The sequence below is a fragment of the Centrocercus urophasianus genome, unplaced genomic scaffold (genome assembly GCF_019232065.1).
Source record: "Centrocercus urophasianus isolate 14NV4802_14NV808 unplaced genomic scaffold, USGS_Curo_1.0 seq_31, whole genome shotgun sequence".
Classification (NCBI taxonomy): Eukaryota; Metazoa; Chordata; class Aves; order Galliformes; family Phasianidae; genus Centrocercus; species Centrocercus urophasianus.
This window is the reverse complement of record NW_024884878.1, coordinates 6,700,477-6,716,550: the sequence shown is the minus strand read 5'-3', so window position 1 is coordinate 6,716,550 and position 16,074 is coordinate 6,700,477. Positions and strand designations below refer to the sequence as shown.

At 39.8% G+C, this 16,074-nt stretch overlaps 1 protein-coding gene across 1 annotated transcript in view; it reads right to left on the bottom strand.

The window, feature by feature from the left end:
- SNX30 (sorting nexin family member 30) overlaps positions 1-16,074 on the bottom strand; it is a 50,585-nt gene that overhangs the window by 10,114 nt on the left and 24,397 nt on the right. Inside the window, exons 5-8 of the mRNA XM_042829393.1 lie at positions 11,577-11,687; positions 7,132-7,290; positions 4,383-4,578; positions 3,550-3,749 (exon numbers count right to left, since the gene is read on the bottom strand). Coding sequence (XP_042685327.1) covers positions 3,550-3,749; positions 4,383-4,578; positions 7,132-7,290; positions 11,577-11,687 — 666 coding nt within the window. The remainder of the gene's footprint in view (positions 1-3,549; positions 3,750-4,382; positions 4,579-7,131; positions 7,291-11,576; positions 11,688-16,074) is intronic.

Sequence of the window (16,074 nt, the reverse complement as noted above, 5' to 3'; positions counted from 1 at the left end):
ATCTAAGCACTTATGTGAAACAGTACTCAAGTCCTTGAGGTTATCAGTGCAACAAAAACCTGGCTGCTTCATAGCGTCCTGTAAGCCTGAATCAACTGAGATTATTTTCTCAGAAAAATAGCCACTTCAAGCAAATGCATTCAGCCCCCATGAACATGGAGCTAGTACAACACACAGCGTCTGAACGTGCATTAGCCAATGATTAACAGGTACCAACAGAGCAGATTCAAAGGGCAAGTATTTTATTCCTCCTTAAGTGCCCACCATGGACCATTAGCAACACGCTTCTGAATACAGCTTTAACCATCCATTAATGGTTGACCTGAAAGCGATCAGAAAAATACTGCCTTCCCTTTTATTTGTTCCATATGTGAGAGGATGTATTTACTCAGGCAGCCCCAGGCAATCTCTTCACAGCTGCCAAATAATGCATTATACTGGAGCAGCTTCTCCGAAGAGCTCTGTACTAAGTAACCCCAGATTTACCACTACCTATGCAACACTTGATTATTAGGGCCTCAGTGAGATGGAAATACCAAAAACAGAACAAAGACCACACAAGAAGTCACACAACCCACTTCAGCTGTATAAAGAACAAAACCACTGGTTGCTGTACATCAAATAACACTTAGCCTGCTTTCAGTGATGTAGGTCCTTCTTCAATTTGTATTTGGTTGAAACATTCCCCATTGACCTATACGTCTGAAAGAGCTTCAGAAGTTTGCCACCAGCCTCTTTTCTCAGGTTGTGATGCTATACCACTTGCACTGCATTAACCTTCTTATTACAACTAGAACTCACCATTTACTGCATGCCTTTGAAGAGACTGTTCATATGCTGCTTGCTTTAAAAATGTATTAGTAACATCCAAGCACAAAGCTGGGAACTATATCACCTGATAGGCCTTTCAGGCCCCACTAAGCATACAGAGTTCATACATGCTTTTAGAATCAGCACTAAATTATTTAGAACTGACTTTGCCCTGCGCACATACCTCCACTGAACACCAGCATACTACAGAAAAACGTTAACACACATCTGTGCCAGAATTCCAGACACTATCTGGCCATCTTAAGTATGGACTGTATTTTAGTCAAGGTCACTCCTACCCTCCACCACACATTTTAAATTCAAGCCCACAGTCCCAGTCTCTATCCACTTCTGCAAATCTTTCAAACAAATACAGAGACAAGGTATGTGGCTTCCATGGAACAAGCTCACAAGGCTTTCTGGTCTTTGCCTCTGTAGGTGTATGTCCCTCAGGCTGGCCCCATGAGGTAAAAACAGTGTTCCTCAAGAAGAAAAAGGAAGCACTCATTGCTAAAAAAAAGTTGAAGTGAGCCGGGCAGTTATTTCACTGAGAGGCATTCACCCAGCTCAAGACAGCTCCACAAACCAGGTTTCTAAGCTACATAGCTAGGGTGCAACTTGCAGTGAAAAAAGTTGTCAAGGTTGCACCGAATTCCTAGAACCCAAAGACTTACTTTCCCTCAAGTATCTTGTCCAAAAGCTGTCCAACAGACATTTCACAGCAGGCTTCAGTGCAGCCTGCTCATGAAGAAGACAGTTCTTTCAAGAGGAAGCTTCTTGCACTCCACGAGAAACCTCGTTTTCAGTTACCTACTCAGTTTCATCAAGTCCAGTAACACAGTGCTGTAGCTGACTACCACGTCAACACTAAGAGATTTACCTTTTAGAATAAGAAAACTGTGCTTAGTATGGCCTGGCAGATTTAAATTTTGGTATCTGGGAGAGATGGAAACAAAGAGCAGTCTGCCTTACCTAGTAACAGTTTTTGTTCTTGATTTTCAGATGTGATAAAAGCAATGAAGTGACCAAGCTTGACTCTAAGCAACATAATCCTTACTGAATTCCTATTCTGCAAATACAGCTTCTAGATTCAACTACTTCCAAAGCACCAGCACAATGAGCAAGTTCAGCCACTTTGAGAAAAAACTGACAGGAGAAAATCCCTCAGGAAACCTGAAAGTCAAATCAACAGCATAGAAATTAAGATACAAGGCAAGGGTATCATCAACTGAAGAGGTACTTCAGGAAGCTAGAGAACACTTACCACAAAGAGCAGCATTAAAGACTTACAGCAAAAAGACAAAAAAAAAAAAATAATAATTGCAGCTAGACTGTTACCTTGGAGAATACATTCAGTATCTTGGTCATCATCTGAGCACTCCTAAACCTAAAGTAAAGCCTTCCCACTCTCTACATTCGTGCAAAACACCACCTATAAGTCAGTCTGATACCTCAGATGCCATGGAATCTGTATTCATGAAAAGGTAGATGCCCTGGGGTAAGAGGCTTTTTTCTGCTAACTTCATGTCTTGTTTAAATACACAGACACATGCTCCCTCCGGCAGAAAGAACCTGAACATCCCAGATTCTAGCTTCATCTCCAAGCATTCCGGTACTGCAAAGGAAATGCACCTAGCCTACACTGGATCTAACCATGGTTATAACATGAGTATGAAAACAAATAGTAGCTTCAGAAAATGAGTGCAAAGCCTCGTGCAAGAATTCTTTGCTTAAGCCAGGCAAGACAGACTTGCAATCAGCCATTTGAAACCAAGAAGAGAAATCTGCTAACAACTATTTCCAGTTCTCAGTTTCAGAGGTACAGAAAGACTAACAAGGAGAACAACCCTGCTCAGACTAGGTTTCGAGCAAGCTGTTAGATATTTCTAAAGGAGGGTATATCATGCCCTCATAATGGCTGCTCCAAAAGATAGTCCTCAAAGAAATTTACTTGTAAATGCTCTATAAGAGGTGTTAGTAATGCACACTGTTCCATGGATGTGTGGTGAGAAGCTCTAGCAGCCAAAATCAGAGTTCTCTGTTTCAGTAAATCTGCCATGCAATAAGATTTACAATCACTGCTCACTTGAAGAGAAAAAATACCACAATGAAGTAGATTCTAAAACTTACTACTTACACATCAATGCTTAAGATATCAAGTTCTTCAAGACATCAAGATAAATTGTCACAAAGCAACATCTTTAAGCAGTTATTTAGTAAGCAGAACTTAATGGCTTAATAGATACATTCCACTTAACGTACAGAGATGAAAGGGGAAGCCTTATTTGTCATCTGGACGCCTTGATGTGAAAGGAACCATACAACACTGCTGCATACAAGTGACAGAAGCTGCATGTGACACTCTGCAGTGTCAGACAACTAGCCAGTGGCCAAGATTTTACTTGACTTTATAACAATTTCAAGAGAAGATTCTAGACAGCTACAGGATGTCTCCTATGGAAAGTTGATAGTACAATAAAATAACAGATTTTCAACATCATGTACGCACTCTATGTCAGGTGGCTCAATAGCAGAGCTGATACTGTTACCATGCAAGTACTTATGTTAATAAATATTACTACTTTTTTTACTTAATTACAAAAACATTAACCTAATCAAATCATTTACTTCTCTCTTTTCCCTACCATCAAGCGTTCTCACCCTGAGAGAGAATGAGCTCACTGACATCACTCCATGAATAAAAAATAGCACTGTCTTCAGTCACTTGGTTCCCTTTACCTTCATTGACTCCGAGTACAGTATATATTCCCTAAGCACTGGCAGGAAGTCATCTGTCATGTCTTCACTGAGTTCTTCAAGAGCTGTGCAGCAGTTCCCAATGCATGCAGACACCCCTTCCAGTGGCTCTGATAGCTCAACCTCCAGCCCACCCCAGGTTGAATAAATAGGTCCATATTCTCGTAATTCCACCAAGTATTCTGCAGAGGCAAAAGGGAAAAGAAAATAAAAACAGAGAAAGAACTAGGCAAAAGTATCTGTAAACACTTACACTAAAAAAGAAGAAACCATGTCCACACTTAGCAAATATTAACTCTCATAGCAGTCTAGTGTTGTAATAGCATCTTAATAATCAGAGCTCCACAGCTGCATGGAGGTGACTGGTCCACATTACACCAGCTCAGCTAACTTTTCCCAAAAACTTCAGTATACATAAATATTTGCTTCTGTAGAGTAGCTAAAGTCATATCTTATACATGTAAAACTCAGCTGTTTCATCAAGACAGACACATTTAAGGTTACTATCTTCAGAATTCCACTGGTACAATTCCAGCTAAAATCTACAGGTTTTCTTCTTCCCAAAAGTCCTCTGAGAAATAACAACCAGTAAGAAAATAGGTTAACATAACAAGAATAACTTTAAAAACATTCAGATTTGAGATAAGACAAGATACTCTGTTAGGTTGTTTTAAACCTGCAAGAGGCATGAGAATTTATGTTCTGTATGGCTTATTACATGTTATAATCATTGAGGCATGTTAGTTATGCTATCAATCAGAAAAAAAATAGAGATCCCAGCCAGAAGTATCAAAGTTGAACACTTTAGTCCTTACCCAACTGCTCCTTGATAATCCGTTGTGCTATCCTGTCAATGGTACCGAGTTTTAGAGAGAATGTGTCTAGATACTCTCCAATGGCTGCAAACTCCAGTGGACGACTTCTTAATTTGTAACCTCCTGTGACATATTTGACTGACTCCCCCATCTTTGACAGCAATGCCATTCCTTGCTTTTTGTACACATTAAGATCCTGGGAGGTAAGAACAAACAATATTTGTGTGTTGGAAGAGATACAGCAAAAGATACTTCCCAGTCAAGATCAAACATTACAAAAGCAAAAGATTACATGCAGCACACAGCCTTGGACACAAAAACCTTATCTTGTATAATCAGCCTAGAACAGTTTCAAGACTAGTTCTAGAAAGAGATATACTGCCCAGGAGAATGGTGTGAAGTAGTAAGTGCCCCCATCACTGCGTGTGGCTGGACTTTCCCATGTTCCTGCACTGCAACCAGGGGCACAGTGACATGAGTAAATCTACTTCCACCAAGACCTCTTGACAATTATTCATTAAACTTTAAAGGTTTTGCTAACACAGGGTCTGCAGAAGTGGACTCTGAGCAGAGCCCAGCAGCTGCCCCATGTCAGGTCAAAGCCAGTCCCAGCTGTTACAAAAAGGACCCACCACAGACCTGAGCCATGTGTTGTTAGTTTGCTTTTAGTTCTTACTGCTCTGGTCTTTAATCACTAGGCAGTACATTAATGTCACTTAGGTTGAATCTGTTCTGCGTTCAATAGTAATTGGTGAGTTATATCCCTGCCTATTTCCACTCAAAATATTTTGTTCTCCCAGTTTTGTTGAGAAGGAAAAATGAGAGCAGCACAGATGAACTTACCTGTCTACCACAACAAACTTTTAAGACACAGTCTATAACACCAGAACTATGCACATCCACTAGTTGGCTTTGATAGGCTAATACAGGGCTACAGACTGCATGTCTATTTGCTCAGCAGCCTCCTCACACCCCAGCTGTGTAGTCAGACAGGACAAAGGATACTGTACAGAGGAAAAAAGTACAGCCTGGAGAAACTAGCACATCTAATGGTTGTATACGGACAATCTTCAGAGGATTTCACCTTTACAGCACATCAGAAAACGTAGTTTTAATTGGGCAAAATGCCATCCACTGTGCATCTTACTCTTTCCAGCAGGGGTCACTATTCAACATAAAGACTTGCTGAAGAGCTAAAACAGCATGAGCAAGAAAAAATTTCAAACAGAGCAGACCTACAGAGGCCAAGAATCAATACACAGTAGCATAAAAATCAGATTACAGCTTAAATGTTCTTGAAAAAAAGAATACAGAATTTCTTACTGAAAACATGCATTATGCTATTCTTTTCAAGTACTTACATTGAGCTAAATTTGATTAAGATAACCTAACATTTAACAGCTACAATCATTTTGAATTATGTTCACATTCAAAATGAAGTGGTTCCTCGACTCTTGCCCTCTGTCTGTTTGACATGTTACGTGCATATAGGCATCAGAAACAAGAAAGACTCTAATTCAAAATTATTCACTCATTCTCTCATGCATTCTACCATCTTACTAATTCAAACAGGAAATTCAAATAAAGGTTGGTTTCGCTTTTCAGCCAGGAGGTGGTCTAACGATTTTCTGCAGTAACTAAATTCTGAAGTCCTGATAGAGTGAGCTGATTTCTCATTACTAAGTAATATACTAGCACTAAAGACAGAGTGGAAAACACATGTTCTTTTCTCCCAGCATCCCTGGACACTCCATATTGTCAAAGCAAAGGATATTACACATGGCTGAGGATAAAGGCTTTACCATTCATTTTACAAAGATGAAATGATGCCAGAAGATAACTAAGCAATTAAGCATTTTACATCTTGCTTTGACAATTGAAAAGCACAGCAAATCTATCATATTCTTAATTATCAAGAGCTAATTCTACTGCTGAAGTAAGCCTAAAAATGCAATGTTCACCATGACGGCAGGAAAAAAAAAGGGAATTTAAGATTGAGTCTCACATTACTCTCATGTCGAGCATCGGAGTGAGCTCAAATTAAGATTCACATTTGAGTGAGGCAGTGTAATGTGACATTGGGAAAATATGTTTTTACAGTTCTTCTCACTTATAAGGTCAAACCCACAACTGCAGGCCACCCTGGTCTAATTTAAAATGCAGTTCAAAAGACAGACAAAGAAAATTACATGGCTTCTAGATGCTTTATGCAAAAGATGAACATGAAGTTATTGATCAAGAACAAGTAAGAATGGAGTCTCTACCCTTTGCTTTGGAAGCAAGAAGTGCAAGCAGTATAGAAAGTACAAACAAAGATGGAAAAAAAAAAAAAACAACCAAATTTGCAAGCTTTTGTGCAAGAGATCTTTCTTCCTCTTTTACTTCTGCCCACCCTGAAAAGAGGATTTTACATAGTCCACAGTTTTTTTCTGTTCTGAATCTCTCTTGCATCACAGGAGTATACTTCAGAATATATTTTTAAGGGCTTCTATACAAGGATCCAAAATAAGCAGGTCTGAACAAGAGAACTTCTATCTGCAGACTGTTCTTCTTTAGCAAAGTAAACCTGCAGAGTTGTAATACAGATGTAACATCAAAGGTCTCCCAAACAACCCTGGTCTTCTAGGGCAAGCACTGCCCCATAAATACAGTTTTATTAATGACTCCTTACTTTTATTTCAAAAGAGATTGCAAAGGTGTCTGTTCTGCTGTCCATGTCAGAGACTGGGTTTGAAAGTTACTGGCTTACCTTGGCTGTGAGAAATACATTGAAATGCTCGTTGAAAGAAAGCACCGGATGGTCAGTTATTCTCTTCAAGAATTTGTCTAATGCTTTCCTCCTGGTCTCCACAAACTCTTCAGAAAAGCGATCAACAACACCCTTCACCACAAATTTCTCAGGAAGTGGCTGAGAGAAACAAACAAAACACACAAGATTCAAAAGACCAGAAAAAAAAAAACCCAAAAAAACTTGTACTTGGAAATATACTAAACAACCTAACTCCACTCTCAACAGGAAGTGAAATTCTGTTAGTAGGAACCATACGTAAGAAGGGATGCAAGCCCTGCTCCGCATCATGCTTCAGTAGCTCTGGCCTAACCCTAGCAACTCAGCTGAAGACAGCAGAGTCTATTACTATGTGTCTTAGTACTAGGCACACTAAGTAATTCCAGGACAGCCTAGGGCATTTTCCTCCAGTCACCATTCACGAAGAAGCTCCACTTCTAAAGGGAATGCCAGCAAAGGTGCAACGCTATTCACCACAGTAAAATGCACACATATAGATACACACATATGTTTGCATGCACACAGTGAGAACTGACATTTATATAGTGTGGCCCAGTCCAAGGACACCTGAAAAACCTAACAACTCTACTTCCTCCTTCTCTCTATTCTGTATTTAGAGCTCCCAGACAGGGCTTTTCTATAAAATTCTGGAGTATTGGAGCCTCTAGCTTTCGTGATAGAACTACATCCATCAAAGGAATACAAACAGGTTTGTCATAGCAAATGCTCAAGCAGACCAGGCCAGACATTTTCTGAAGTACTTGCCATACAGTCATCTACCAATCAGCATTCCTGAGCATGCCTGTGTAGGTGACAGAGGTCTGCCAATGTATCCACTCTCTCATTTTATTTCTATTTTGCCTCCACCAGTTTATCTCTGAAGTTCAACATAACGTGTAAGCTTAAGATAGCCTCAAGAACTACTATCTCTGTGGTATTTAGCTTCTTTTTACACTTCACACTCCAGACTTCAAAGCATCACTCCGGACAGACTAGCTCTTTAAGCTTCAGCCTCAGCATGACTGTTCACACACAAACACAATTTTTGTGGTTTTTTTTTTCATTCAAGACAGCATAAACTGTCACAAAAGATTAATTCCAGTTTAAAAATTAAACTTCACACTCTACTGTTGTGAAAGTTCGCCCAGACAGATAATTTGCTTACTCTTATGCTAGCAATGATGGTCTTATTCAATAAATACATACATCTTTAAGGGCTCTTTGTCACCTCAGATCAATGGCCAAAATAATTCAAAGAAAATGAAGCATACACAAATGCCCTTTATATCATACTCTAGCTGATGTGGAATATATACACAAGGACTGCACCTCCAAACACATAATAAAAACAAACATAAAAACCAGCTACCACCACGTGCCTATCACCAGTTTGTGTAATTTAAGGTTTGTCTCATTACCCTGAACATTCATATCAATCATCCTAGTTAAATCAGCGTAAGAAAACATTCTAATTAGATTTTTTTCAGATGAATAATGCTTATTTGCAGTAGTCTTCGGGGAAGAAAAATTTATTCTCCCTTGCTTTGTATGCTTTATCTGGAACTGTGCATTATAGCAAATCACTCCCCCAGCATAACACACTGGAGGAAAAGGACAAGCTGGACACCTAGTTTGCAGAGCTTCCATTCAGACAAAGACTTCCAAGAAGGAACAGAATAACCACTGCAGTCTAAGCATAAGAGCCACAGAATCTTTGTTAGAATTTTTGCCACTGAACATGATTTTAGCTGACTGGATTCAGCCAGTTCATTTATATAAGATTTCCTTCTGCAAGCAGGGCGGCTTTACATAAACACTGAGCCTTTAGGATCCACATTAAATTATACCAAAAGCACTGTTGGGTATATTAAATCACATCCTTCAAACTAGATGAAAGTGCTTGTGATACAGTCCAGCCAGCAGGACATTTATCCTCTGGCAAGACCCAGCAAACCAGAAACAGAAGAGGCCTAATTTTCTTGTTTTAATGCTGTTTATAATTCAAGTTGCTTCTTTTATAGCACTCATTCACATCTCAGAAATCGATGTTCACACTTCAGACAGCAGAAAAGCATTATTTACTTTCCCCTTCTAAAAGTCTAGATTTAAACCTCATCAAATAGGCTATGAAAGTACAGGGCTGTGAAGCTACTGTCACTAGTTCTATTACAAAGGAAAGTAACAAGCAGGGACATGTGGGTACATGATAAATTTAATAGCTAAGTTCCACTTTCAGTATAACTCCAACCTATTTCAGTAGATCAGTATGCCACAGAACTACTTGCAAATGAGAACAGCTGCCGAGAACAGTTTGGCCACCCTGTAGAGGCCAATAATGGGAGAAACTCAGCATGAGACAAGAAATTACAGTAAGCACTTCTAATGAGCCACAGCTCTAGTTCTTTATTTCATAGACTTTCTGAGGTCCATCTGAAATAGCCAATAGACACAACCATCAAGTAATATCTTAATTGTGTGTTACTTATCTCCCTTAACTAACGGATCACGTTTCCTTGCGTGGCTCTTAGGCAATAGAGTTCACTGAAATCAGAAATGACTCAAAGTAACCCAGCACCACCACCCAAAGACAAGATCCTGGGACATATTAAGCTTACTGATACAGAAATAGAACTCTTTTTAAAAAAACAAAAACAAAACAGTCACTTGAAATAACAGTTGAGAGAAAGTTTCAGGTCATAGTAACCAAAGAGAAAAAAGAACCCATTTTCAGTTTGATTTTGACTGTAGAGGGCTCACTATTAAGACTCCCTGCACCAGGAAGACATCATCCTTTACAGGAAGATTTTAGGCCTTACCAAGGTAAGGAAAACAATCCCCTTTCTGCATTTTGTCTGACAGAAGGCCTCCAAGGACTGCATCACCTCAGTTCATAAATACTGATATTCCTAGTTTGGCTAGGAAAACAACATCCCTTCAGAATACACCACAGTCACAGTACACTTGAAATTAGTGTACTATTCTCCATTCTCTGTCTACTTGTAAGCAATGAATACATAAAACATTTGACAGTCTCCCCATCATACCACTGTACGGAGGAGATTAAGAGGCAAGTCCATGACTATTACCACAGTGAATTTGCACAGAGGCAGACCAAGGAGGCAGTGTGACCTGCTTCCACATGTTTTAGAAGGGGCACACTTAAGACACTTGCTCTGTAGCAGGTTTTTGTGTTTGGTATTAGAGCAACTTGTGCTATTTGTACCAAAACATACAGTCCAGTGTGCATCAAATTCTCTGTCACAGCAAAGCAGTTCGACTCCCTTACTGTAAACTACCTTCTGCTGCTAGAGTATGAGCTGATTGCCATTACTGCTTTGAGGCAGCACTGGCAGCCCTCCATTAGAAATTCACAGAACCTTAACCTGGACATTTTCAGCTATTCCGAGAACAGAAATGGACAAAGGACTGGCAAGCTGATATTAACCCTCCCTATCCTGGATAAGCTCACTCCCTTCCTCTCTTCTCCCTGAACATTTACTAGATGTTTTTTGGCAACGGGCATTGGTGTAGTGTAATTTTGTGAGGTACTTATCTTTGAAAGACAGAACTATTATTCCAATTGGAGGCATGTCCTAGAAAAGTAAAAAACTTAAATAGTTCCTGGAACAGCTTAACTGAATACTTCCCACAGTCTAGTCCTTGCTGAGGGAGAGAGAGCAAAGACAAACTTGCTCTCATATCAGATGGGCAAGTAAAGGTATTTAAGAGCATTGTTATTTCCTGACAATTGATCTACTACAGACCTTCCTGGATTTCCTTGTTCAGAAGAGCTGATGGCATGATCTCACAGTCTTCCTACTTCTTCTACCATTTTGTACAAAATGAAGTACAGAATGCTAAAGATCATTACCATGATTACCAGCTTACTCATATGAAATGGTGATCAGACTGCCTGTAAGCTTCAGAGACAGAAATGGTGCAGTAGTTTAGCTAATCCTGAACATATAAATAGCTGCCACGCCATCAGTTAAGATCTCTAAGTCTGAGCTCTTAAATGCTAACACAAGTGATCTTGAAACATGTTCTTTAAAACCAGCTCAAAAAGCAAACCTGAATGTTGACACTAGGATCTGAAGAACCTGTGCAGCTTTTCCAAGGCCTCATGTTCAGAAAATCAGATGTAATAATTATGCAAGCAAGTTAAGCACATTCTACTTATGCTTGGACAAATATCGCCTCATTCCTACAGGAGGCTACCAAAGCTCACCTCTCAAGTAATGCACGTAAGAAGTTCAAGCTTCACAATCAGTCAAAAATCAGCAGTGCCTCCCACTCCTCAAGCAGAAGAGTGAATAAAATGCTATATTTCAAGCTAAAGGAGCGTTACACCCTTTAAAGACAAATATACAACTGTTCTTAACAGCAGATTTTTGCTTACTACCTACGGGAATGAGATGTGTTGGCTGAGACTCTTCCAGCTTGTTTCTCAACCAGTCAAAATCTTGGTACCGCCGGCGAACAGAATATTCTGGCAAATCAAACTCAGCTCGAGTGGTCTGGAAAATAAGATCAGGATAAGTTTAGTGTACACAAAAACCCCTCAATCTCAAAATTTAGCAGCAATGCAACACAACCACCACTGATGAAGATGAGGACATACGAGCCTTGCACTGGAACTCCATCCCCAAAATGAAGTTTACAAGCTGCACAAAAGAAATGGCCTTTTAAGCAGAGGTAAAGTCAGCAATGAGAAAAATGAGTACTTAGGATACATTCTTAGAGTTTATCAGTATTACAATACATGTTCCCAAATTCTGTGGGGGCAGTCTGGGAAGATGAGAATATTGTGCACCATGTTAATCTCTTGGCAGTCACACATTTGAGAAGAACGTATGAAATCTTTATTCCAAGGACAAGACTACTTAGCAATCAAGAATTAAAAGCCAAGATAGTTCGTGACTTGTTTACTTGTGAAGCAGTTTAACTGCAGGTGAGGAATGTTTCACCACTACTCTGTATTCCAGAAACCACAGGCTTGTTAAACTCCTTCAAGGCTATAAGATTAGAGCATAAGCCATTGCTAGGTTTGCTGAAGGAAAAGTTTCGTTGATTTTTGAGAAGAAACCAGCTTGTCTATATGAAATTCACACAGGGTATGCCAAATTTCAGTATGAGTATATTATGTTAAATAATTCAAGTTCCCATTCATTAAAACAAGGAGCTACATTTGCCATTACAAGTTTGAGGCAGAAGAGAGATATATAGAGAAACTGTTGACAAGGCTGTAGAATAGAAACCGAACTTCATGGGGCTGCTCACACAGTATGCATTACAGTTGTCTAACAGCAGTAAACAAAGTGTGTACTAACTGGGGGAATCTGATGAACAACTCAGCAGATAGTCCTGACGAAGGTAGACAGTCCTTATTGTGATGTATCAGTGAGAAGTACAGCCCAGAGAAACCTAGAGAGTCATATTTAGTTGCCTGTAACAACATCAAGACCATCTTGCAATGAAAGTAGCGTGTTGGTAATGCAGCATCACACCTACAGCCAGACATCACAAACTCTGCATTTTGGAGAACTCATCAGTTCTCCTAGCTTTCAACTAGTACTGAGTCCAGCACTAGGCTGTTTTGCTATTCCTAGCCATTGAAAGCCATGCTAAATTTCAGCAGTGATTTTGCATTCACTTCCAGGCTGATGGCAACTTCCACATACAGCATTATTTGGAGACAGCCAAGTGGGTACCCTTTTAACACAGTTCATCATTTCATTTGCTTTCTGGATGGTACCAACTCTCCAGCAACTACACATCTGCCTATCAATCCCCACAGAGTATCCTGTGCAAGTTCTATGCCAGCAATCTCTTCAGGAAGAACCAGCAGCCTTAGCATGCCAGCAGCACAACAGCAGCTTTAACATACACTGAACGGTATGCTACTGTGGTATTACCTAAGGAATGATTTGTTTTCTGTTTCTTTGTACCTTTCTCTTCTTGAACGGAAGACATCAAGCTCACCTCATCCCTGTTCTGACCCGGTAGCTATGGTAAGAGTGTATTTAAGTACAAATGCGAACATAATGAATGCTCATCAGGGGAGCATAAGTATTTGTGAACAAGGGACTGCCAAGACTTAGAGATCCACTGTAGATTTGTATTTTAGTCAGCTACACATCAGAGCAGCACCAGCTTCTTTTAACACAGCAGAGTGCCTCAGCACAAATGAGATTTTTGACGCCTTATATAAAACACAGTGGCTTGGAGTAAGACACTGAGCACTGGTACAATAGAATGTGAAGAGCCCTCATCAGCCAGAGCTGACTGCTTTGTCGTATTAGTGGAGAAGCTGTACTTCACTTTGCAGAAGATCATCTGAAATTGAAATGAAAAGTAACAATTTAATAGGAGAGCTTATGTGAACTGGCTGAGATAGGGTGAAGACCACTGAAAAGTGATCATACAGTGAACGAGTAAATTAGTGCCTTACCCTGTAGCACAACAATGTAAACGAGGTGTCCAGTCTGCCAGCTTTGAGAAGCTTACAAACCAGTGTTCTGCTAACAGTTACAGCAAACCAGTAGGTGCTACTTAGTCTGGAAGAAGGGAGGCATAATTTGAGAAGGACAAGTCCCAATCTAAATCTTAGTATCAGTGTGTGTTCACCTACAGCAAACAGCTGCCTTTAGGCTACAAACAGATTTGTAAAGTTTTCAATTTTTCAGCTCTTGTCCGTCAGAAGGACCCACATAAAAACCCATCATATTCATCAGCATTTTAATGTTCGCTGTATGAGCTGCCAAAACTAGAGAGCAAATAACCTTTTCAAAGACTATTTGGACAGAACATAAGAGTCTTAAATCTTGAAGGTTTTAACCACATCTCACTAATGCTGAAAGAATTTGGATTTCAGATCAAACTGTTCATTAGCTTGGCACAACTTATTTTTTCCAGACTGTTCACAGAGTGGAAGAGGGTCTTGCCACCACTCAGGGATGGTTTTTGACATATTCCTCCTGCTTTCTTACTAAGATTCATAAATCTCATTTTTCAAGGACACGTCTCACCCAAAGGAATTTGAGAAACTGACATGGCAGATCTCAGCCTCCCAAAAATAACGGGTAAGACACTTCTGGAGACTTACTGAAGATTCCAGCACAGTTCCACTAAGTAAGCCTGGAATACTGCAGTGCTCAGTTTCACTTGTCAAAAAGCAGGAAGGATAACAGACACTTTCACCTCTTGTTGGAAGCACTATTAAGGCAAACGCCAAGACTTGGTGTTTCTTCTTTCTTGAAAAAAGTTAGTAGAGAAATCTAAAACTAGTTTGTGACAACTAGGCACAAGTAATCATTTTCCTCACTCCAGTTCTGGTCTTCTACTTACTAAATATTTTAAATGTATTTCCCCCATGTATTTAAGTGTTACTTAAGTAGTTATAATTATTAAGTAGTATTTAAGCCATAGTAAAAAATTCTATTTAAAAAAAAAAAACAGAGAATGGTGGGAGAAGGACAACAGTGTTGGTGTTAATAGTTTCGTTCACCAGAATTTATCCCATTTGAAAAAGAGCATGATTTACATCTGCACCCCTGCAGGGATCAAGCTACTCTGCGTACTCATCTATTCAAAGCACGCACTGGAAGCAAGGGCAGAAGGAGAGGAAAAAGAGAACAAGACTTCTACTTCAGCATTTGCTGGTTTGAAGGCAGCTCCGTTCAAGCTGCAGAGCAACTGCAGGACAGTGAGGAATGGCACACAGCTGTTCAGATTTCCATGGAAGAAGGTACAGAAGAATGCCCTGCCCTTCTATAAAGCACAGTGAACGCAAAGTTCAAAATACTCCTATATTTCCCTCAAGAGAGATGACTACACAGCATAAGGTTGATTTTCCCCCTTCCTGCCTCAGAAAAAACATCTTTTAGATAAAATCAGTCTTGAGTACACGTCAGTTTACTTGAAGGACACAGAGATATTATCAAGAACATCTGGAGCACTTCAATCATTACAGTAAAGGCCATCTAAGTGCCAGCACAAGCTTCACCCATGCTCTCTTTTGGTTTCACTCATTTCTCCTTCTAAGAAAATTTCAGTTATCAAGAAGAAAACAAGGTATGAGAAACAGCAGTCAGGTCTGACTTGCTCACCCCATCCTTTCAGGAATTCTTATTCTGCTGCTGTAGAACATGTTAATCCAGAAGACTTGCTGAGGAACACTACTTGGCTCCAGGAAGGAAGCTGTGAAGGCAGGGATACAAGCGAGACCAAGATAACTCCATACTTTCAGCTCTGCTTCACTGCAAGTCCATTAGACTAAACTTTCTGGACCTTTCCGCAGCCACTACTACCTGCAGACAAAGATGTCAGTACATGGGGAGTCTGGGGCATACTGGAAGACCTCTGTTTCTGCCGTTGCAATAGAAGACCTTTCCCAAAAGAAGGAAGGAAAAAAAAAAGGCAAACAGGAAAATACTACTGCAGTCACGTTACACTCTTTGCCTACAGTAGTTTCCAGCCAGAGACTCAAGTATGTGTTACAGTAACAAAAATTACATTCCCTTCAGATGACTGGAACAAAACTTGCTCTACAGCTATGAACTACAACCTGAAAGTTGAACCATCAGCACCCACCCTGATCACAGCATCTAAGAATTATTCCTATGCAGCTCTTGCCATGTTTAATTACTGCTTTCAGCTACAGTGGCTGACAAGGCAATTATCTTGGCATCAAGACTTGTTTGTACAGTAAGAATGAGTCAAGCCATTAATACTGTTAAACTTCCAACCAGATTTTTTCAAACAATAGTAGACTAGATTGTTGACCCAAGGGGTTAGCCAGAAGTTTACAAGAATAAGTAATAAACTCTAATAGGTGAGGTGATTGATGAGGACAAATAATGCACTGTTTTAAAATAGTATTGTAATGCTACAATACAGTAGCAC